Below are 22,278 nucleotides of genomic sequence, written 5' to 3'. Positions count from 1 at the left end.
CAGAGTAGGATACTAGCAATAGTAGTATCAGATCAAATATTGCAGTAGTGTTGTGTATCTTATATACTGTGTATGAGTGCAGTGTCCAGTTTCAGCCTGCAGGGGGAGACAGAGACTACTGTCTGTGTGATGACATGTAGGAATATAAATCAACTTTATGAACATTTTATTATAAACAAACTGTGTGTGAACTCAACAGGAAGTTATCAACAAAAACTTTATTTATAACGGTTTCACACGACAGATCACAACAGCTAACAATACAAAGAGCCACTGATTATTGTGAAATACAACATCGTTGTTTGAACTGAGATACATTCACATGTCAAATTTAAAATAGTGAAGTTAAAGGAACAGTAACATCTTCTGAAGTAAAAATATAGTAAATAATACACACATCTATACATTTTATTTTAGCCAATGGGGCATCGGAACAAGTGCTTTTAATTCAACATTTTTGGAATAAGGTGCTGCAACTACGAACTTCATCCTGGAGGAGAAAATATACAGATAAACTATTACAAATACATAAAATATACAGATAAACTATTACAAATACATACAATATACAGATTGAGATAGAGGAAGAGGAGGAAGAGGGAGAGGAGGTGGAAGAGAAAAATGAAGAGGTAGAGGAGGAAGAGGAGGTAGAAGAAGAAGAGGGAGTATTTTTTAATGAATGTTTTTGCATTGTGTTGACTCACCTTCATCAGCAGCCGCCGCCTCCTCTTCATCGTGCTTTATCCTCTTCATCACAGTTTCTGCAGCGCGCACACACACACACACACACACACACACACACACACACACACACACACAAACACACGCACACACACACACACACACACACACACACACACACACTTTAATGAGGACCTCATTGAGTGACGGACAGGAAACCACAGACGGGTTGATTTGTTCTTACGCGGCCTTGTAGAGGCTCTTCTGGTTCATCATGTGTTGTCTGAAGATGTTGACGGCTTGAAACACGTCCATGTGAGGCTGTCGCTCCTCTATCAGCGTCCTGTACCTGTGACACAGTCAGAGGAGAAGGTTGAGCTCATACATGAAGTGTGGAGGAAGTATTCAGACCCTGAAGTAAAAAGGGTTGTGTTCAAAGTTCTACTTTAAAAGTGTGTGTTGTGTTTGGCGGCCCCTGTGGACAGAAGCGGTAGTGTTTCCAAGCGCCAGAGTGCCTTTTTTTTTTAAATATTTTTTTCTTGAGGATTTCAGAGTGAAACATTTGAACAGAAGGAAGAAGTATTTAAAGGTGAGGATTTAGAAATACATTAAAAATCATGTTTTTTATACACGTGTGAGGAAAAAGCAGTATTGCGATACTTTAATTTATTACAAGTTCAGTTTAACTACAGGACTGCAGGACTGGTACACTGTGGTATTGATACTTTTGAGTACTTCTTCCACCATTATACATTAGGCTGCAGAGCGGCCCTCTGCAGCCTAATGAGTATTTTTGATACTCTCAGTACATTTTTTCTACTTGTATTGTAGTATTTTCTGAAGGTTTGGTACTACTACTGTGAACGATTTAAATACTTCTTCCCCCGCTGAGTTATTCATCTCAAACAGCTGCCATCACATTTTAGAGTTAAACCTTCTTCTTGACGTTATAGTTACCTGCGTATCCAGGTGACCTCCGTCCGAGTGTCTTCGCTCCACTCCCGGAGGAGGAGGCTGGCTTTGAGCTCCGACCCGGACCCCCTGAGCTCCTCGGAGGAGGAGGAGGAGGAGAGCAGCTCCCTGGACAGGAAGTCACGGAGGCAGGCCCGGGCCGACAGGGCCACCAGCCAGTAGACCGGCTCCTCCAGGACCACCGAGTGGAAGGACTGGAGGGAGGACTGGAGCCATTGAGGGGGAGGAGAAGCCAGGAGGCTCTGGAGGAGGAGGAGGAGGAAGAGGAAGAGGAAGAGGAAGAGGTGTGTGACAAAGTGGGTGAGAACGCACCATTTGTCCCCATATTACATTCATCTATAAATTTAACCATGCGTGTCAATTGTTTGTTTACCATACCCACCATGTCATTGGGTCAGACCAAGTATGGGGGGGGGGGGGGGAGTAGAGTATGTACAGGTAGGTTTGTAGGTTAGTTGTGATCTGTTTTACATTGTTGTGAGTGTATAGCAAATCGTAAACCATATCAACTTGTTGGTTACCTAAAGGGGTGCTGTAAGGTAGAGCTTTTGTCTGGTAACTAGTGAGTCAGTAATTGGTGTCACCTGCACTCATGGTAGGAACTACATCCTGCTGATAGGAGGCTCTATACAAGGAAATGACTTTGACTGAACAAGGGGAGAAAAGACGATCAGTGTGTAGCTGTGTGCACGTGATTATGTTACTTTATGATGAGCTGAGTTTTATTCAGTTAAGCTACGTTAAACGTTTGTTTTGTTTGTATATATGTGTGGTTACACGTGTAGCAGGGCACTTTAGTAAATAAAACACCTTTTTGTTATTGGAACAAAGTCTCTCGTGTCTGCCTCCTACCACTTCAGAAACCACTCCGGTCAGGCTTCACCACAAGGGGGAAGAGGAGTGTGCAATATAAATACACTGTGCAATACTACAATTATTCTGTCTGGATATATCGTGTTTTAGTTATTGTGGATTTTTTACTTTTTTACTATTCTTTACTGTTTTATGACTTATTTATAATACTTGTTTTGATCTTGTTTTTTACTATGTCTCTTGTTTGCACTATCCACTATACATATATATATATATACATATATATATATATATATGTATATATTGTTGAGTAAACTGTATGAAAGCTGTTGTAAACTCATGTCAAAAATATGCTAGAAACGATGCAACATACAAAGCATTAGCAATATCACATATACTCAGCATTTAGAACAGGACGTACATCCTGCCCACAAGCTTCTTCCTGTTACCAGAAGTGGAAAGACCTAACTAGTACACAACATCCTGCCATAGGAAACTAGCAAAACACATAAATACCAAAGCAAAGTGAATTCAACTGCTTTGAGGCGCCGCCCCCTTTGCTGGCGACTCTGTCACCTGTGCGACTCTGTTACCTGTGCGTCTGTGGTTTTTATGTTTTTTATGTATTTTAAATGCCTTCTGATTCATGATCATCAGCGTGATCAAACTTTGTCGACGACACCATGGCCGCACTTAACAGTCGCACTTTAGTTTGCCTTCTGTGGCTTTGTTTTATCCTTGGAAAGCCGCTCAGACACTTCAAGTTAGGAGTGAAACAGGCCCATTTTTTATCTCCTATAGTCGGCAAGAGCTTCTTCATCTGCGGCTTCCTGCATCAAGTGTAAACAGTCACACTAAGGGAGAGACCCCTGATGAACAAGGTAATAATGAGGTTGATGCGCTGGCCCAAGAAAGGGAAGATGGATTTCTCGCGGCCAGTGTACTATTCAGAAAAACCTGTATATTCCCACCTGAATGGGACACGGACAAAGGTGTCTCAGTACCAGATGACCATGCTGAAGGTATTCTACTAAAAATACATAATTGCCTGGGACATTGTGGGTTACAGCGGACAAGAACTTGGTTAACTGAACAAAGAATTAAACTTCCGAGGTTCAATAAATGATTCGCGAAAATAAAAGCTGAGTGCTCGAATTGCGCGGATAAAGGCGGCATGCCAAGGGCTAGTGGTCCCATGCTTCCAATTGCGGTTGACACTCCTGGTGTACACTACTCTGCGGACATTGCAGGACCTTCTTCACAAAGAACGCCCCGAGGCAACCTTTACTTTCTGGTAATAACTGATAATGGCGGAGATACTAGGATATTTCCTTTAAAAACAGCAACCGGAAGAACAATCGCCACAGCGACGGCGGTCTTCTTCACAGGTAAAAACCCGCTTACTCTAAGAATGGATAACGGGACACACTTTAAGAATAAAAACATAGAGACATTACTGTTACAACTATCAGTCGAACCTGAATGGTCGAGTGCCTATAAACCCAAAACGAACGGTGTAGCAGAAAGAGCTGTTAGATCAGCAAAAGAATACATAAAAGCAAACTGCCCCAAACAACGGGACGAACCAAGGTTCTTAATGTGTCTAAATGAGTATTTGTCTATGCCAAAACTCGACCGAAAGCCTAGCCCGCCTAACGAAACCTCTCCGTCTCCTTTGCAGGTTGACGGTTGGGTGTGGCTGAATAGAGGAATTAAACAAGGCAAACAGCCCATACACTCCTCCAACGAAAGTAAATACCAGATAGAAGAAATAAAGGGTAATCTAATAATCTTAAAAGATAAAGGTCCCGTGCATATCTCCCAGATAATCCCGATTACGTAAAATGTTTCACAGAAAGGGAAGTGACAAACAACCGTTAAACACCCATGGCTGAGTCCATGCCAAAAGGACTCCCAGTCACAAGAAGGTACACATGTGTCCTCTCCTGCGATGTGGGGGGGGTAGCATAAAGATAGGTTTGGCCCAACCAGGGGAGCCCCCAGGGGGGTTCCTCAAATGGGAAGACTATGTACCAGGCACATGTTTCCTGTGTAAATCACACCATTATTTGGGCAGGACCAAGGTCTGCTCGGCCCACCCTGAGCCAGCCAGATGTCTCCAGGCCGGCAAGGGAAGGAGTGGGAGATAGAAAGGTCACTATGTGCAATCTATGTTTTAAACAACAAGTAATGAGATGGCACCTATGCTGCTTTGACCACTCAGGAGTACCCGGTGACTGCTGCAAGAGCACTCATGTTGGGGTGATCACCTGTGGTACATAAACCACCCGGTGCACTACTGTAGGGATGTCCCTGACCAGGACACAACCCAGTACGGCCTACACTTATGGCTATGTGGCAAAGGGAACCGTTGGCCTGACCATTATACCCAATTAAAACACGTACCCATAACACGACCAAATGCGTTCAGTTTTGAACAAACTTGGCCAGATAAAAACAAATTCCCCCTGTGGGAACTAAAAGAAGGAAAAGGATGTTACCCCATGGGATTAAGTAATGTACGTCTCAAAGAAACATTCTCATTCATTCAAATCCTAGAAGCGGCAGGACAAGGGCAATAGGGGTAAAATAAGTAGTAAAAACTGTAGAACTGTAGCCCACTGGGGTATTGCTGAAGAGAGAAAACGCAACAATATACAGCATATATCCACTCTAATTTAAATGATTATCTGATCTTATCTTACACACGTTGGTCTCACCTGGTTGCTGCTGCTGTACTGTTTGAGTGTGTCCAGCAGCAGTGACGTCACGTCGTCTGCTTCCTGTAAACCGCTCATCAGGACCTGACGTCATCAAGTCACACCGGTTCATTAAAATCAATTCACAAAAAAGAAAACAGAAGAAAATACTTTGTAGCCATTTAAAAGTTTGAAAAGCTGTGAGAGAAGTCCTTTAAAAACAAAGTACATAGAATCATCACAGAAATATTTAGTAGAGAGAAAGGGATGAAAACAGATGAAAGGATAGAAAGACAGACATAAGTATGGCCGCTGACCTGCAGTGTGCTGCTGACTCTGTGCAGGTAGAGCGCCTCCTGCTGGATGAAGCTGTCGTAGCAGCTCTGTGTGAGACGACCGGATCGGAGCCCTCTGAGGACGGAGGACGAGTGGAGGATCTCCTCCGCCAGCGGGTCGATGTAACTCCACACAACATCAAACAGACTCACACCGGCCACGATGCCTGAGAGACAGAAGGCAGGGAGGAAGTAGTCAAAGTACCTCTGAGATGTAGTACAGTAAAAAGTACAATATGTACCTCTGAGGTATTGGAGGAGAAGTATAAAGTATCTTTTAACTGTGAACAGTGAATAGTGTGAGAGCAACAAGCAGTAATCTGTCACCTGGCTCAACTGGTTCGCCGTCGGCGGAGGATTTGTTTGAACTGCAGAGGAGATGAGAAACAAACGGGTAAACACAATAAATGGATTCACTGTTTCTACTGGTTCAGACACACGAGGTGAGTCATCAGGACTTTACATCTTATTATTCACACGTTTGCATTTCAGAACGTTCACTGGATTTAAATAATGACAATAAAAGAGAGGGAGGTCATATTTAGAGAAGAAACTCAGAATATCCCAGATTATAGCGGTAAAGTTACAAGAAAAAACATCCTAAACTAAAGTAAAAAAACACAATTTTTTAGGATTTCTTTCTAATAAATTTACTACTTTAATCTCAGAATATCCCAGTTTTTTTCTTGTAAATTCATAGTTTATTTTCTTTAAATATTGCCCCTCTTCTCCGGCTCCGTCACGCAAAAAATACGTAGTAGCTAGTAGCCGTTGTTTGAGGATACGTTGCCTACAAAGGTTCTGATACGCCGCCGTTAATCCATGGATCAGATGTTACCTTTAACTGTGAGCTCACCTGGCTCCAGTGGAGCAGACGTAGAACCTGAGCTCACCACAGGGGGCGCTGCCCAGCTCTCCACCTGAACACATGACACACACATTACTGTTTTTAATACAGCATTTCATTTACGTTCAGTTTTTTTGGAGCAATAATTAAGGATTTTACAATACAAACAACAACAAAACTGCCTCCAAAACTGTTGCTATCCTATAACAATCCATCTATTAACAATAATAATCCATTCATTCCATGTGTGTTTTTTTTCTTATTTACATTTTGGTGTAATTGCCATGCAAGTCCCGCCCTCTCCGGCCTTTCCCTGCCTCTGATTGGTCCAACCGCTGATCCTGAAGGGGGAGTCGTCGCTCCAGAACCAAGAGCCATTCTTCAGAGAGGAAAAACATTCTTTAAGAGTATACTTCTAATACATCACAGAGGGAAATAGAGTACTTTTATATTTCACTACATACATTTATCTGACAACTGTAGTTACTGTATATATAAATGTATATACACTATACATATATATACTCAACCTCACATTCTACTGTAGAATACCGTAATTTAATCCCTGGTACCATTCTGTTGGGTTGAATTACGGTCCTGACTCCATAGAGACTACTCCCCGCAGCTGTAGCCACAATCTGGGTGTGGGAGAAGATCGTGTTCTTTACTCGCCTCAAGGCTAATTAGGTTTCGCTTTACAGGTGACGGTATAATATGAGATGACTCCCCACACTGTCTGCCACACTAATGCACAGTAATCCACCCGTGGTCTCCCTGAGGTGAGCCCCCGATACAAACAGATATAATACACAGACACCATCAAATATTACCTTCCTCCATCGCTGCACACAGCGACAGCAAACAACCACAGGGCCGTTGTTAGGAGGAACATTGTTTGTGTTTAAATACAATTGTTTCCTCACTGGCGTGGTTATAAATACTCATATGATATATAAATTATAAATACTCATAGGTTTACCTGTTGTGCTTGGCGTCCACCCAGCCACACCGGAAGGTGTGTGTTTGCTAGCTGACGGACAAACTGCCTCTCCTCTGGTGTGTGAAGAGACGCCAGGTGACCTCCTTTCTGAGAGCACATCAACTAACACACACACACACACACACGTTAAACCATAATGAATATTCATGTATTATGAATTAATGAATTCAAATGTGTTTGATTTCACTTTACATCAGCGTTGGTCCAAGAGCTCCAAACAGGGTAGAAAGCAAAGCATCTCTGCCCGAACAGGAGCCACCGAGGTGGGCACGGAGAGGCCTGCTCCGTCTCTACTGACGCATTATTCAATTAAAAGTATTGAAACACATTAAATCGGACTGTCAGCACGTTCATGTCTTCCATCCGATTGTTTGTTTTGTTGATTTTTACCTGAAGCTGACGGCGAGGCCGACGTCTCAGTCAGGAGGAGAGCAAATAGGAGACGAGCCAACACACACACCATCGCCGACCTGTAATACATACACACGTATAGCCTTACATTAACATAGAAGATACACACATATGTCCTTTACATTAACATAGAAGATACACACGTATAGCCTTACATTAACATAGAAGATACACACATATAGCCTTACATTAACATAGAAGATACACACATATAGCCTTACATTAACATAGAAGATACACACATATAGCCTTACATTAACATAGAAGATACACACATATGTCCTTTACATTAACATAGAAGATACACACATATAGCCTTACATTAACATAGAAGATACACACATATAGCCTTACATTAACATAGAAGATACACACGTATAGCCTTACATTAACATAGAAGATACACACATATAGCCTTACATTAACATAGAAGATACACACATATGTCCTTTACATTAACATAGAAGATACACACATATAGCCTTACATTAACATAGAAGATACACACATATAGCCTTACATTAACATAGAAGATACACACATATAGCCTTACATTAACATAGAAGATACACACATATAGCCTTACATTAACATAGAAGATACACACATATAGCCTTACATTAACATAGAAGATACACACATATAGCCTTACATTAACATAGAAGATACACACATATAGCCTTAACATTAACATAGAAGATACACACGTATAGCCTTAACATTAACATAGAAGATACACACATATAGCCTTAACATTAACATAGAAGATACACACATATAGCCTTACATTAACATAGAAGATACACACATATAGCCTTAACATTAACATAGAAGATACACACATATAGCCTTAACATTAACATAGAAGATACACACATATAGCCTTAACATTAACATAGAAGATACACACATATAGCCTTAACATTAACATAGAAGATACACACATATAGCCTTAACATTAACATAGAAGATACACACATATAGCCTTAACATTAACATAGAAGATACACACATATAGCCTTAACATTAACATAGAAGATACACACGTATAGCCTTACATTAGCATAGAAGATACACACGTATATCCTTTACATTAACATAGAAGATACACACATATAGCCTTTACATTAACATAGAAGATACACACATATAGCCTTAACATTAACATAGAAGATACACACAGACACGTGTCCATATTCACCCACTTCACCAGACAATGACAATTATTTTTACCCTTAGAGTGAATTTAATTAATTCATCCCATAGCAATGGTCACGCGTTTAACTAAGCTTGTTAGCTAGCTAACCTTCCAAAATTATATAAGAACAAAAAATATTTATGTGGCCATATTTAACCGTATCACCAGACAATGAAAATGATTTTTAGTCAATTGTAATGAATTTTGTCACCAACAGCAATGTCTCAAAATCATGGTGAAAGCATATAACTAAGCTAGTTAGCTAGCTTGCTAACTTTCCAACATTATGACTGCGCAAGTTAACAAATAAATCTAACATAAAAAATATTTTTGCGTCCATATTTTAGCGGATCATAAGACAATGACAATGATTTTTTTCACCCGGAGTCATTTGAATTAATTCATCCCGTAGCAATGGCTAAAATGCATGTTTAACTAAGCTAGTTAGCTGCCCAGCTAACGTTCCAACCACATCAACAGACAATGACAATGCTTTTAACATCAACATGTTAAAGGTAAGTGAAAGATTGTGACTATAGTTGATAAAAAAGTGGAAGTGAGCATCTCAAAGATTCCCTTGACAAAAAGCCAATGAGATATTTCCATTGGCTTTTTGGATTATTGCAGAAACTCTGTGGCAAACAAAATGTTTATGATACTTAAATGTTCTGTCCAGCAGGATAATCTTCACATATGAACACGATGAAAGCTAACGATATCAATAAAATCTCTTAAGCTGCTTTCCAAGTGTTCGGACCACACCATAACCAAACTTTGCCTTTGATCTCAACTACAAACCTGCAAAACGTTTGAAACACGACCTCATCTGATGTGCCCCACTGGAAATTCCAGCTTGACCAGCTCCTTCTGCACCTGCTAAAATGCTCAAGCCTGCAGGAACATTTAATTTAGTTTACAGTTGTTAAAAAGGAAGTGACAGGCCAAGCTGAACATAAACAGTGTAGAGTACTCATAACTCATAATTGCCTCTGTGGTACACACACACACACACACACACACACACACACAACCCCCATCATGTCTGTGGTATTATCCAAATGCCAGCCGTTTGTTTGTACCTTCCACTTCCACACAAAATGCAAACTATCAAACGCGAAGGCCTTTCCACTCCAGAGGTCTGACAATCACTTTAAGCACACCCCTTCTGCTGAGTCCATAAATGTGTGGTAAAACATTACCTACATTTGATAGTGCTTGCTTACTGTGTACAAAGCAAAGTCCAACAGGTTTGAATAGACGCATGCAGGTAGAGGACCAACTACCAGGATCCTATTGACTCAGAGCAGCGGCTGTCAGTCTGTCAGAGGTAAACTGTTGTACAGCCTAAAGCTTCCTTAAGATATTGTATTGCTCTGATAGAATTTGTAATCCCACTGGCATGGATGTATAAAGAGAACGTTCTCCAACATGGATGTATAAAGAGAACGTTCTCCAACATACACATAAAGAGAACGTTCTATAACACGTATAAAGAGAACGTTCTATAACATACACGTATAAAGAGAACCTTCTACAACATACACGTATAAAGAGAACCTTCTATAACACACGTATAAAGAGAACCTTCTACAACATACACGTATAAAGAGAACCTTCTACAACATACACGTATAAAGAGAACCTTCGATAACATACACGTATAAAGAGAACCTTCTATAACATACACGTATAAAGAGAACCTTCTATAACATACACGTATAAAGAGAACCTTCTATAACATACACGTATAAAGAGAACCTTCTATAACACACGTATAAAGAGAACCTTCTACAACATACACGTATAAAGAGAACCTTCTACAACATACACGTATAAAGAGAACCTTCTACAACATACACGTATAAAGAGAACCTTCGATAACATACACGTATAAAGAGAACCTTCTATAACATACATGAATAAAGAGAACCTTCTATAACATACACGCATAAAGAGAACCTTCTACAACATACGTGTTGTCAAGTAGGTTTGAGATCCCAGAAGAAAGTTAAAAGAATGAAGACGGACTTAGAAGATCAGGCCAAAGAACACAGAATATATATGATTATTTCTGAGGAATGGAGACTACTGGACATCGCTGCGGTCAACTCAGCAGACACTTACACGTTAGTGCACCTATATGCTGACATTCACGGTAAACACATTTAAACAGCACAGATCGGGAGCGAGCGAAGGACCGTGAAAGTTAGCGGAAAGATTAACGTGAGACAACATCCGGTTTTCAGAATAAGATGCCAACAAAGTATGAATTATATTCACATTAAGTATAAAACATGCTGCATCTCGTGAGTTAAAGGGAAAATACACCTAAATTGTGGGTAAAGTGTCTTTATTCGTTGATCGCTGGGTCACCATCATCACCTCTGAGTTACAGCATTATATTGATGAACAGTAGAGCTGCATTCACATGCTCTGACTGTCATGAAGACACACATTTGTGCTGAAACGTGCTGAAACATGTTGTTCCTGTTGCACAGCAGTGGAACGTTTCACATAAAGTCACACACTGAGCACAGATAGTGAAGAAATATAACTGCTGCTGTGTAAAGGGAACACTGCTAAAAGAACCTGATGTGATTTAAGTGTTTGCAAACCAAATGTGATTGTCCTTTTGTTCATATAGCAGTGCTTTTAAAATATAAGTGCACAATACACTACTTTCGATTTGTCTACGTGGTGGGAGATCAGATATTGTACTTGAGTAAAAAGCACCAATGCATTTATGTAAATATACTTATTGAATGATTTATGTAATATTTTAATCAGGAAAACAACCAGTAAATATAAATGTGTTTTGAGTAAAAACTATATACGCCCCTCCAAAATGTAGTTTAATAGAAGTATAAAGTAGCACAACACTTTATATACTCAAGTACAGTTTTAAAGTGAGTATTTCCAGTATTTACATTTATAAAGCAGCTTCAGATTAAGACTTCTTACTAAAACAACACACGATGAGAAGAAGAGTTTCTAACCTTGTAGTTGTTCAGGTGGTGCAGATCGTCTTGCTTCGTGACACTCTCACGTAGATCAGAGGAGTGTGTGAGTCATCCAGTCAGACCAGTAGGACCTGCCCTATTTATCTGATGGAGGCGGGGACAGGTGTCCTCATGCTGCTCAATATAAAACAGGTAAATCATTCAGAGAGACTTAACTCATCATCATCTCCGATACTCATTGTGAAAAAAACTTCCTTAAACTCGCTTTGAAATCAAAGGGAAAAAAGACTCAGGCGAGTTCGGAAGTATCAAAGTATTAAAGTATCAAAGTATCAAAGTAATCCATTGACAGTTCTCTGTGAGTCCATGGGTACGACGCAAACAGGAATATCTAAAAGTCAATTCGGCAAACTTTGAATTGTGTCAATTTGGCAAAATGTAAAGAAATAAAGGTTTAAAGAAACAGGCTCAGACAGGGTTTGCCTCAAAATAAATGATTGCTTTCTACAAAATGTGCGCAAGATAAGGATTCAAACAGTGTTGCCTAAGCTTTCCTTTTCTTGTTTCCTATTTAAAAAATACCTGAGGTACCCGAGAGACATCGGAGGGAGGAGGACAGAGGACAGGAGGACAGAGGGAGGAGGAGAGAGAACAGGAGTAGAGAGGACAGGAGGACAGAAGGACAGAGGGAGGAGGAGAGAGGACAGAAGGAGGAGGAGAGGGGACAGAAGGACAGAGGGAGGAGGAGAGTTTATGTGATGTTCACAGTAGAACCACGCCACCTTGTGGGCGGTACAATATATAGACAGGCAGTTAGTAAGACCGCATAAACAGTGTGTGTACGAGTGTCTGAATAAAAGCCTGTTGCAGTACATGCAACACCTAAAGCCATGACACTCACGGAGATCAAGAGAGAGACACTCGCAGACCCAATCCTTCAAGAGATTAGTGCTCACATCAGACACAACCCATGGCACCAGAGTGACGAGTCACGACATGCCAACATAGTAAAGCAGTTCAGACAAGTTAGCAGTGAACTAACAACATCACATGCATCAGACATTGTGCTGCGGGGCACTAGAATAGTAATTGTAATGCTACACCACACACTCTCACTCCAGGTGACGCTGTGCTTCATCGTCAGCCCAAGCACAACAAGCTCACCACACCGTATAACAGTAAGCCATACACGGTGACCAAAGTCAAAGGCTCCATGATCACAGCAGCCAGAAATGGACACTTCATTGTCAGGAATTCGTCATTCTTCGAGAAGATCACCAAGATCACCAGTCCAGCACTGACTTTGGTCTTTGGTCAAAGTACTTTGAGGGAAAGCAAGAGCACTTTCTGAATGAATTCACGTGTTCAGTGCATAGGTGACTCCTGGCCTCATTGTAAGGAGCTCGGGCTACGGATCCAATGTTGTCCAGAATGATTACTCCTTCAGCATTCATGTCACTGTCATCATAGCGTCCAGCTTCTCCACCCTCTTCTGATGACATGTATGCACATGGTGGATATCTTCAGGTCTCTCATGATGTCATCGCCTTGATGTCCTGTATACTGAAAGAGAATATGAGAAAAAAGAAAAAAGTGTTCATGTTATATATTTAATTACATACAGACAACAGTCGAGTATGAGGTTATATCAGCATTGTTTTTGTTACTCAAAATGTTCTATACCTATTCAACAGGTGTGAACCAAGTTATTTGTGCTGTCGCAATGACTTGTTGTAACTGTTAGTGATATTAGGATCTTAAAACATTTTCTGTAATACAAAACAGTACATGTGGCTGGTTACATTGACTTACCATATACTTCAGAAAGAGATGCCCATCATCTTCCTCAAGTTGGATGCCTGGAGGATGGCCGCCCTTTAAGGGTTGAAAGCACTTGTCGCCTGTATAAAAATAATTACAGTTGTTGAAATATCCCTCAAAACATAAATAATTACAGAAAATGTCTAGAATATATATAGGACCTATGGTGACCTTAAAAAATACACTGACTTCATTATACATTCTCTTAATGTAATAATTAATTATCTTAGTTCTGCTTACATGACCCTACTACCTTTACTTATAGTTATTCTCATAAAGCACAACCTGGTGATTATTTTCACTTTACTGAAGCCTGCTTCTGGTGAACTCAGACTTAAGACGTACACAAAGTGAGCTGCTGTTGCTCTGTAATGACTCAGCGTCATTGTGTTGACTGAACGGCAGCTTGCTGCAGCAGTATAACGTTAACGTTAACGTTACCGGCAGCTTGCTGCTGCAATATAACGTTAACGTTACCGTGTCAGGGCTGCAACGGTAACATTAACCCCTTGCTGTCTGAGAGCATCTTCAACACCATTTACTAACGTGATTTCACAGTTAGCTTTGTCTACCTTTGTCTAATTCTACCATACTGAAAAGATTTAAAAACATACTTGCAACCAGTCAGGAATATACAGTTGGCAATCAGCATGGCCAGTCTACAACTCATTAAATAGTCAATTACATTTGCATGCATGTTTGTGAAGTCCACACTAAAACAATCTAAAAGCTACTAAAATTTAATTCACCTAGCATTACACTTTAGAGCAATATCATGTTAACATACATATCACCTTCACATTATGTTACTACACAACTAAGCTAGCGGTTGTAACGTTAGCTGTTGTGACGTTAGCTAAAGTAGCAACTAAGCTGACGTTAGCTGTTGTGACGTTAGCTAAAGTAGCAAACACACAATTGATCGTGTTAGCTAAATGATTTTTTGTATCAAACACTGTTTTAAAGTGTAAAGAAAACTCTGTTTTAGAACAAATATAACACACATATGGTTATAAATTGCTTACTTACCGAAAACAGACCTGTGGACAGACGGCAGTGCAGGAGATTCTAACGGAAATCCCCCAGAGTGAAAAAAATCCCCGCCTTCAGAATTTGAATTTCTAGCAGTCTGCCCATGCGCAGACAGGAAAGCGTGTGGAAATTAAATTGTACATATTTTTTTCTCATTACTTTTACCTGAATAGAATTAGCTCATTTTAAACGAGCGCAGTACATTTTGAGATTAATTAAAAAAGATACGTAGGATTCAATTACACATTAAAATCGATGAAATTAACTAGATTAAGACATGTAACATTTACAGGGGGGCCGAATCATTTTTTTCAGTGAATGAACAACAGTAGCATACCACTCCAGGGATAGGTACCTACCAATGAACAACAGTAGCATACCACTCCAGGGATAGGTACCTACCGCTGAACAACTGTAGATCTCGGCGCTACTGGTCTGAGGTCATGAGTTCGGTTAAGCCGGTCATTAAAGATTTTATTTGTTTTCTTCTAAACATGCAGTACATTGTGAGTTTTGTGATGTAATACAAATGTCCCTTCATTATTTGTCTTGAGAACATGTATTAAACTGCAACAATTATGTATTGTATGTCTATTGTTATTCTTTTATTTGTTGGGAATTAAATGCAAAAGTATTGGGTTGTATTACCCTTTGTAAATAAACGGTAACATTATGGCATAAACCTTAAATCACGTAAAACCCAGTTATCCTACTATCACATACCGTAATCCAGTATACGGTAAGATACCATAAAAGTAAATTACAGTAGCTTCACCGTAAAAAAAACCTGCTGCCAGTAAGTTACCGTTATTTTATGATGAAGTTGTTTAGAGTGTACTGTGTTATCACTCATTGCCTCCCTATGACACTTACATAAGTGTTATGTTTGCTCATAAGTACATTACAATGTGTTCAAAACATTTTTACACGCTGATTTTAAATGCAAAATATAACCTCCTTCTGCTCACCCACCTGAGATCAGTTAGAGGTGATCTTCTGTCATTTATGAACGCTTTCAGTCGAGCGATGAGTTGTTCTCTGGCAGCTTTCAATGCCTCTCTTTTGTATTTGTACTAGAAGCAAGGTGTTAGTTTTACATAGAGTGGTGAAGGAGACACACACCTGTCACTCACCTGTTGAAACCACACATCATGGGAACAAGTTTGACTACGTTCATTCTTCTTGTTGCCATGTTGAACAATGATGGAGAGACAAAGGGAGTGAGGTAAGAAAAATGAGGTGGAGATCCTGGAGGGAGGCGACAACAGCTGTTGTACATCCTGTTTGTGTGTGTGTGTGTGTGTGTGTGTGTGTGTGTGTGTGTGTCTTAATCCCCTAGAAAACGGTCACATAGAAAAGAGTGTCTCTTTCTGTCCATCAATGAGACAACAGTCAAAGCTACTGACGAAGTATTAGATATTGATAAGGATCACTTATGGTGAGAGGGAGTGAGGGAGGGGTAGCGCTTTAAGTTCAAAATATCTAAACTTTTTGGAAAAGCGCTGGTGAAAACGGAGGAGAAGCTTGTTTTGGTCGTGTTTGTCTGTCTGGTTTCAAAGTCAGACGGACAATATCACGACAGCGACCGACAAGCCCACTTGTGGGAGCAGATCGGTCGGGTAGAGACTGAATGTTGCTGGTGAGTGTCGTGCTTTTATTACCGTACGCCTCATCTTCCGTTACGGCCTGTCAGAGCGTTGACGCCAAGGACAAAAACAAAATTGGCGACGTCCAAAAAACCAAGATGATGTGGCTAAAAACCAAAATGGCGACGTTCAAAAGACCAAGCTGATCTGGCGAAAAAACTAAATGGCGATGACCAAAAACCAATATGATGCGGCTAAAAACCAAAATAGCGATATGGTCATATACACATCGCATTTAATGTTAAAATCACTCAAAATAGCTTATAATGTGTTTAGGGTTCCGACCTGCAGCTCTACATATTCTGGTTCTACGTCCCCCCCCCCCCCCTCCTCTCCCCTCCACATACTGGACCCCAAAATCCCTCCAGACCTCATCCACTTCAAACTAACTCTAAATTCAAACAGGATTCAGGTCCTTTCCACCACACAACTGAACCGAAAGACGTGATTCTTTACACACTGAAGAAGATTTTCTAAATGTCCTGAAGGTCCTCAAGGTAACGATGCACATTTCACTCATTCATTCATTCATTTGTTGTCTGTTTTTAGAGGATATTATTTGCCTAATGCACATTGCATTAATAACAATGCAATAAAAACAATAAGAAAACAAAGAAAAGTCAACAAAAAAGTCAAAAATAAGAAATTATTATTATCTTGAATTTAAAGACAAGATATAATTCAATGTTTTAGCTACTCGATATTTAATCAGTGACAGATTAAAAAAATTTAGTTGAATTTTGTTGTTCGACCTTTATTCTGTAGACACACCTTAAAGTACAATATGTACCTCTGAGATGTAGTACAGTAACAAGTACAATATGTACTTCTGAGATGTAGTACAGTAAAAAGTACAACATGTACCTCTGAGATGTAGTACAGTAAAAAGTACAATATGTACCTCTGAGGTGTAGTACAGTAAAAAGTACAATATGTACCTCTAAGATGTAGTGAAGTAAAAAAGTACAATATGTACCTCTGAGGTGGAGGAAAAGTATAAATGTAAATACTCATGTAAAATTAAATTAAATTTGTGTTTAAGTACAACCCTTAGTAAACTTCTACCAGCAGCTGATCAGCTTCATGTAAAGAAACTGAGCTGCAGTCACTCTGGTTATTATCCTTCATTGTCTGCTGCATGACGACTACAGAATCATTTCTTTATCCTCTTTGTGTGCGTGTGTGTGTGTGTGTGTGTGTCCTGTCACGGCACTCTGAGCCTGACAGACAAATTCAAACTCCTCCGTGTGGTTGTTCGATGCTCAGTGAGTGTCACGACGTGGTATAAAGAGCTAAAAAAAACTAACAAATCCAACAAAGCTAAACTGGAGCGTCGTCATCACGGTTCAACAAATATTTGCAAATGAGTTGATAAAAGCAAACAAAGAATTGCATTGACAGGAGACACACATCCAGAGAAGGTATCAATAAGCCAAGAAAATAAAAAGATAAATAAGGTGTAACTTATTTTTTTAAGGTGTGACTCATAATTACAAAAGTCCTGGTCAATCAGGAATATTATTAATTACTATCATCATAAGTCATTTATTAATTAATACCGACTGCGTGGACTAGAGAAGCCTAAATCTCCTTTACAATCACTCGACACAAAGGAAACGTTCTCAAAGACAACCATGACAATGTAACAATACTTCTTTGTTTCTTTGTCTCATTTCAACCATTTCAAGCTGTGATTGTCTTTAGAGATGCAGTCTCCCCTCCGGTGTTTTGGGGTGGGCGTGGTCTTGTTCTCTTTGGCTCCCTCCACCCTGACGTTCTCCCGCGGTGCCGGCCACGCCTCATGTCGGGACATGATTCCCGGCCACATCCGCGCTCAACCACGGGATCCGAAGCGGGTCCATGTCGCTCTGCGCACATCCGCCTCTTCTTACCTACCTGGACAGTTTGTAACAGGTACAAAAATGTAACTCACTGGTTAGTTAACGAACCAGTTATCGACCAGCTACTCTGATGGTTTTTAACTAGCGGTTAATTGTAAGTTAATTCTACTTGTCGGCACAGTTGATTACGACTGCTAATCTCCTGTGTCCTCAGTGACGGTCCAAAGCTCTCGGGACTTCATGGGTTTCCTGCTCCAGGCTCGCAGTGTGGAGGGTCCCGGAGTCGGAGCCAGAACTGGAGCCAGGTCTACGAGCGTGGCCCCGGAGCTGGTGGGCGGCTCCTGGACCCTCACACCGCCCGGCACCCACACCCTGCGCTGCCTCTCGGAGGACGACACCCTCACGCACTCGGACAAACAGCTGAAGAGAAACCTGTCGTTTGTGTGGAGGGCCCCCGAGGGCCCCATGGGAGACATAAGGTTCTAGTGAGTACGAGTCGAGGTTTGTAAAGCTTAGGGTTTGTTCTTTACAATCAGAACTGCTTTCATAACTTGCAGTCAAATATTTATGCAATTTAAATACTGGTGAAGGCACAATTTATTCTAATGTGAATGTTTGGTTAATTATTTTCATAACTTTTTGCATAATTGCATCATTGTATATTCAGCTACCTCTTTTGTCATTCCAGCATCACAGTGGTGCAGTCTTACTTTGTATACTGGGCAGGTATCGAGTCTGCAGTGGTGCTTGATGGGAGTCGTCGTCCTTGGACTAGGAGTAACATCAGCGTGGTGGATGGAGGGAACTCTGCACTACAGGAAGATGAAGTTACCGCTCTGCCAGGTATGCAACTTGTAGAATGCTGAATGTTTGTGCCCCTTTGTTTACCTTCAGTTTGAAGAAGTTGTCTTAATTTAATATAATTATTTATGTCATAAGTCATAAAATGCAACTGGAGGCCAAGGTAAAACACGGACTAGGCTTCCTGCAATGACCGTCTTTCTGTGTCTTTATCCACCATAAGCCCATAAAGCATCAAACAAACAAACGAAGCAAACAGCCAGCCATGCTATTACCCTCGGACCAGTATCTCGTCCAGTCTCGGAGACAAACCACTTGACCAACCAGGTGGGCAATGACAGAAAGAACAGAGCTATTATTTTGGGATCTAATCAAAATGCTACCAAAGGCAGTGAGAATGAAACCTATAGAACTTCAGGATCCGTCTCAGGTGAGGCTGAAGAGGCAGGCACGGACACAGGAAGCTCCAAGGACCCCAAAAGCTCTCTTCAGTTGACCAACCATGCTCATACCACCACAGCTATACCTTCAACCAAGCACGGCTTCCACGATGCAAATCTCTCAAGATCCACATCTCAGAATCCAAGAGAGACAATTCAGGACCAAACTAGATCAGTAAAGTTTGTGACCCAGAGTAGCTCATCGCAGCCCTGGAGGACTAGCGAGTCCCACACGAGTTTAATCAAGGATGAAAAGGGTCGTCAGTCCGTGCCCCGGACCCAGAATCTTCACCTCAAACCTTCTCTCCACTCGCAAACTTCTTCAACCAAACCTCTTCTTCACTCTCAAACTGGTCCAAGCCATATCTTTCCGTTCTTCCAAGAACCTTCATCTATGTCCCGAACCTCTTTATCATTCATTCTCCCATCCAAGACCCCTACCCTTCAGTCCTTCGTCAAGACCCAGACAACTCCACCCCTCAGTCAGGCCTACTCTCTATCCATCCATGTATTTTCCATCAAACCCATGAGCAGTTTACCTCAACCTGAAAATAGTCCATCTGGACCCAAAACTCGATCAAGGAAAACCAGTCCACATCAGCCTCGGCTTCAAACAGCTGCACCTCTGAGCAGTCCTCCTCAACCTCAACCGTTGAGCAGTTTTACCCAAGTCTTGCCCCAAACTATCCCAATTCAAACTCGGAGTCAAGCTAGCCATCCACAGACAGACCAGTCCAAATCTAGAACACCAGCTGAGGCTTTGAGTATCTCCCCCCTACCATGGTCCCAGCAACATTCCCAAGCCTCTGCCCCCCAGGCACTTACCTTTGGGTGGAAGCAAACTCAATCTTCAGCAACTCCTCGATCCATCAACCCTCTGCCCTTCCCTTCAAGGTTCACACTGGGTGAGGGTAAAGAGGTCAAAGATCCTCCGTCTCAAGTGAAGCTCAAAACCATGAGCCTGATCTTTGCATCCATTCCCTCAACCACCCCTTCAGTGTTTACCCCCTTTTCTTCCACCCATACTATGCTTGCCTCTTCCCTTGTTCCCCCCTCCACTCCTCTTTATCCCTCCAGAGGTTCAGCCCCGCTATCCGTATGGACGTCTTTGTCATCTTCTCCCTCTTCCTCCTCCATGAAGAACCAACCCAAAACAGCTCCAGCCCTTTTTTCTCTCCTGTCTCCTTCCCCGATCTCCATTCCTCCTCATTTGCTCCTCGTCCACCCTTCCTCTACTTCCCCTTTGCCATCCTCCTTAACCTCTTCTACCAAACCTCCCTCAAACTCCTCCAACTATCCATCATTAGCTCCCTTGATTGCCTCAGTCCCATTATCTACTTCTTCCTCGTCTCCTTTCACCTCCTCTGAATCCATCACAGGTTCAACCGTTTCCTCGCCCTCTTTTCCCACCATCTCTCCAGCCCTCTCCTCCTCAAGTGTCTCATCTACCTCTTCCATTTCTTCTCCCCCTTCACCTCATTCTTCTTCCTCATCCATCTCTACTGCTACTCCAACGTCCTTCTCAAACTTGTCTGCCACCTCTTCTTTTTTGCCGTCCTCCCAGACTACCTCCCCTCACCCAGAACCCTCTCCAGCTCCCCGGCGCTCTCTCTACAACCCTCTCACATCTTCCACCACTTCCTCCCCTATACCTTCCAAGCAACTTACCCTAGGTCAGAGGTTACCAATCCAGAACCACATTGAATCATCTGATACTGAGCCCAACCTCAATCTACAAACACCAAGAACAGTGGTTCACCCAAACCCTGAACGCCATCCAAACCTCGACCCGAACTTCGACTTAAATCTTGGCCACATGTTGAAACCAAACATTCCCAAAACCGACACTAAACCCAAACCTCCCTCCAAACCCCCCGGTACTCCAGACAAGGAGGGGAAGTATCCAGACATTAACGCCAGACACAGTGCGTGGGAGCTGGGCATGCTGCTGGGCTGCTCGGCGGGCTTGGGCATGGTGCTGGTGGTCGGGGTGAGGTACATGTGCCGCCAGGCCTGCGGCAAACAAACAGAGGTGACGCTGAACGACAGGGAGACAGAGTACGGGAGAGGTGAGAGAGGGCTGCTCCACGTCCAGGAGTGTGGAGATCTGGTCCGAGTCCGGAGAATCAGAGAGAACAGTTTTGTGCTCCTGGCAGAGTACGATGTTCTGCCCTCACCTGGAGACTGAAGGCTGCCTACAGAGATAGTTTAAGGTACTAAAATATTTCTTAAGGCCAGAAATAATCCCACTGCGTAAAATGCCCTTAGCAACATTAGATTAAACTAAAGTAGCGTAGCATTCTGTTACTAACTGAAAAATACCAATTTATCTTGATTAATGGTAGCTAGATAGCCTAGCATGAATTTCCCATTAGCTTCTAAACCAAGATAGCTTACAGCATTCTAAAAACATGAAACTAATGGTCAAACGAGTGAAACAAGGTTTCACAAAAAACCTTATTCTTACCTCCAATAACATTGGGGATAATGATGTTTGTCAGTCCTTCTGTCGTCGTGGTCCAGAACAAGATGCATAGCTTTGGGCCAGATTGCCTGAGAGTTCGTCACCATTTGTTTAGCATCAAGTTAAAATGTTTGATGGCTAACATATCTCAAGAATTACTTGGCAGATCAGGAAATTAGCCGTGGATATTCATGATCCTCAGAGGATGAATCATAGTGAGTATTTAGGCTAAGCTTTCGTCTCGCACCCCCATTCATGCTCTCTGGGAGATGAACCCTTTTCCGATTTAGACTTCACGAGTTTTCGACTGAGGCCAA

The 22,278-nt window shown here is 41.6% G+C and overlaps 2 protein-coding genes across 6 annotated transcripts; one reads left to right on the top strand and one right to left on the bottom strand.

Moving 5' to 3' along the window:
- Nucleotides 1–198: 198 nt before the first annotated feature.
- On the bottom strand, nt 199–12,898 carry LOC142950652 (uncharacterized). Of its 5 annotated transcripts, none has more exons than XM_076092212.1 (14): nt 11,953–12,898; nt 9,755–9,847; nt 7,738–7,817; nt 7,540–7,640; nt 7,327–7,449; nt 6,615–6,726; nt 6,357–6,420; nt 5,828–5,868; nt 5,483–5,667; nt 5,187–5,270; nt 1,639–1,895; nt 926–1,030; nt 705–761; nt 199–490 (listed from the first exon to the last, which is right to left on the bottom strand). In XM_076092212.1, the coding sequence occupies exons 3-13, from the start codon at nt 7,808–7,810 to the stop codon at nt 731–733; spliced, it is 1,176 nt and encodes a 391-aa protein (XP_075948327.1). In that variant the 5' UTR covers nt 7,811–7,817; nt 9,755–9,847; nt 11,953–12,898; the 3' UTR covers nt 199–490; nt 705–730. The 5 variants fall into 5 exon arrangements, with proteins under 5 accessions (XP_075948327.1, XP_075948329.1, XP_075948328.1 ...); XM_076092214.1 differs by having other exon boundaries at nt 7,540–7,637; XM_076092213.1 differs by lacking the exon at nt 9,755–9,847 and having other exon boundaries at nt 11,953–12,041.
- Nucleotides 12,807–21,685, top strand: reeld1 (reeler domain containing 1). The gene is made up of 7 exons (XM_076092161.1): nt 12,807–12,897; nt 13,038–13,235; nt 18,120–18,329; nt 18,471–18,741; nt 18,945–19,001; nt 19,714–20,005; nt 21,062–21,685. Exons 1-7 carry the CDS (start codon nt 12,807–12,809, stop codon nt 21,683–21,685), a joined length of 1,743 nt encoding a protein of 580 aa, XP_075948276.1.
- The last annotated feature ends 593 nt before the right edge of the window (nt 21,686–22,278 follow it).

This window comes from Anarhichas minor, unplaced genomic scaffold (genome assembly GCF_050575085.1).
Source record: "Anarhichas minor isolate MPS153535 unplaced genomic scaffold, ASM5057508v1 ptg000016l, whole genome shotgun sequence".
NCBI lineage: Eukaryota > Metazoa > Chordata > Actinopteri > Perciformes > Anarhichadidae > Anarhichas > Anarhichas minor.
The sequence above is the reverse complement of the archived record's forward strand: the minus strand, read 5'-3'. Positions and strand labels throughout refer to the sequence as shown.

Bases quoted from the DNA above. Each gene is read 5' to 3' on its own strand.
- LOC142950652 (XM_076092212.1), bottom strand. From the start codon at position 7,810: ATGGTGTGTGTGTTGGCTCGTCTCCTATTTGCTCTCCTCCTGACTGAG. The intron at 6,727-7,326 runs GTAAACCTATGA...TCCTCTCTGAAG, and splicing joins GTGGACGCCAAGCACAACAG to AATGGCTCTTGGTTCTGGAG. The intron at 5,271-5,482 runs GTCAGCGGCCAT...TGATGACGTCAG, and splicing joins GAGTCAGCAGCACACTGCAG to GTCCTGATGAGCGGTTTACA.
- reeld1 (XM_076092161.1), top strand. From the start codon at position 12,807: ATGACACTCACGGAGATCAAGAGAGAGACACTCGCAGACCCAATCCTT. The intron at 13,236-18,119 runs GTACTTTGAGGG...GATTGTCTTTAG, and splicing joins GACTTTGGTCTTTGGTCAAA to AGATGCAGTCTCCCCTCCGG. The intron at 18,330-18,470 runs GTACAAAAATGT...CTGTGTCCTCAG, and splicing joins ACCTGGACAGTTTGTAACAG to TGACGGTCCAAAGCTCTCGG.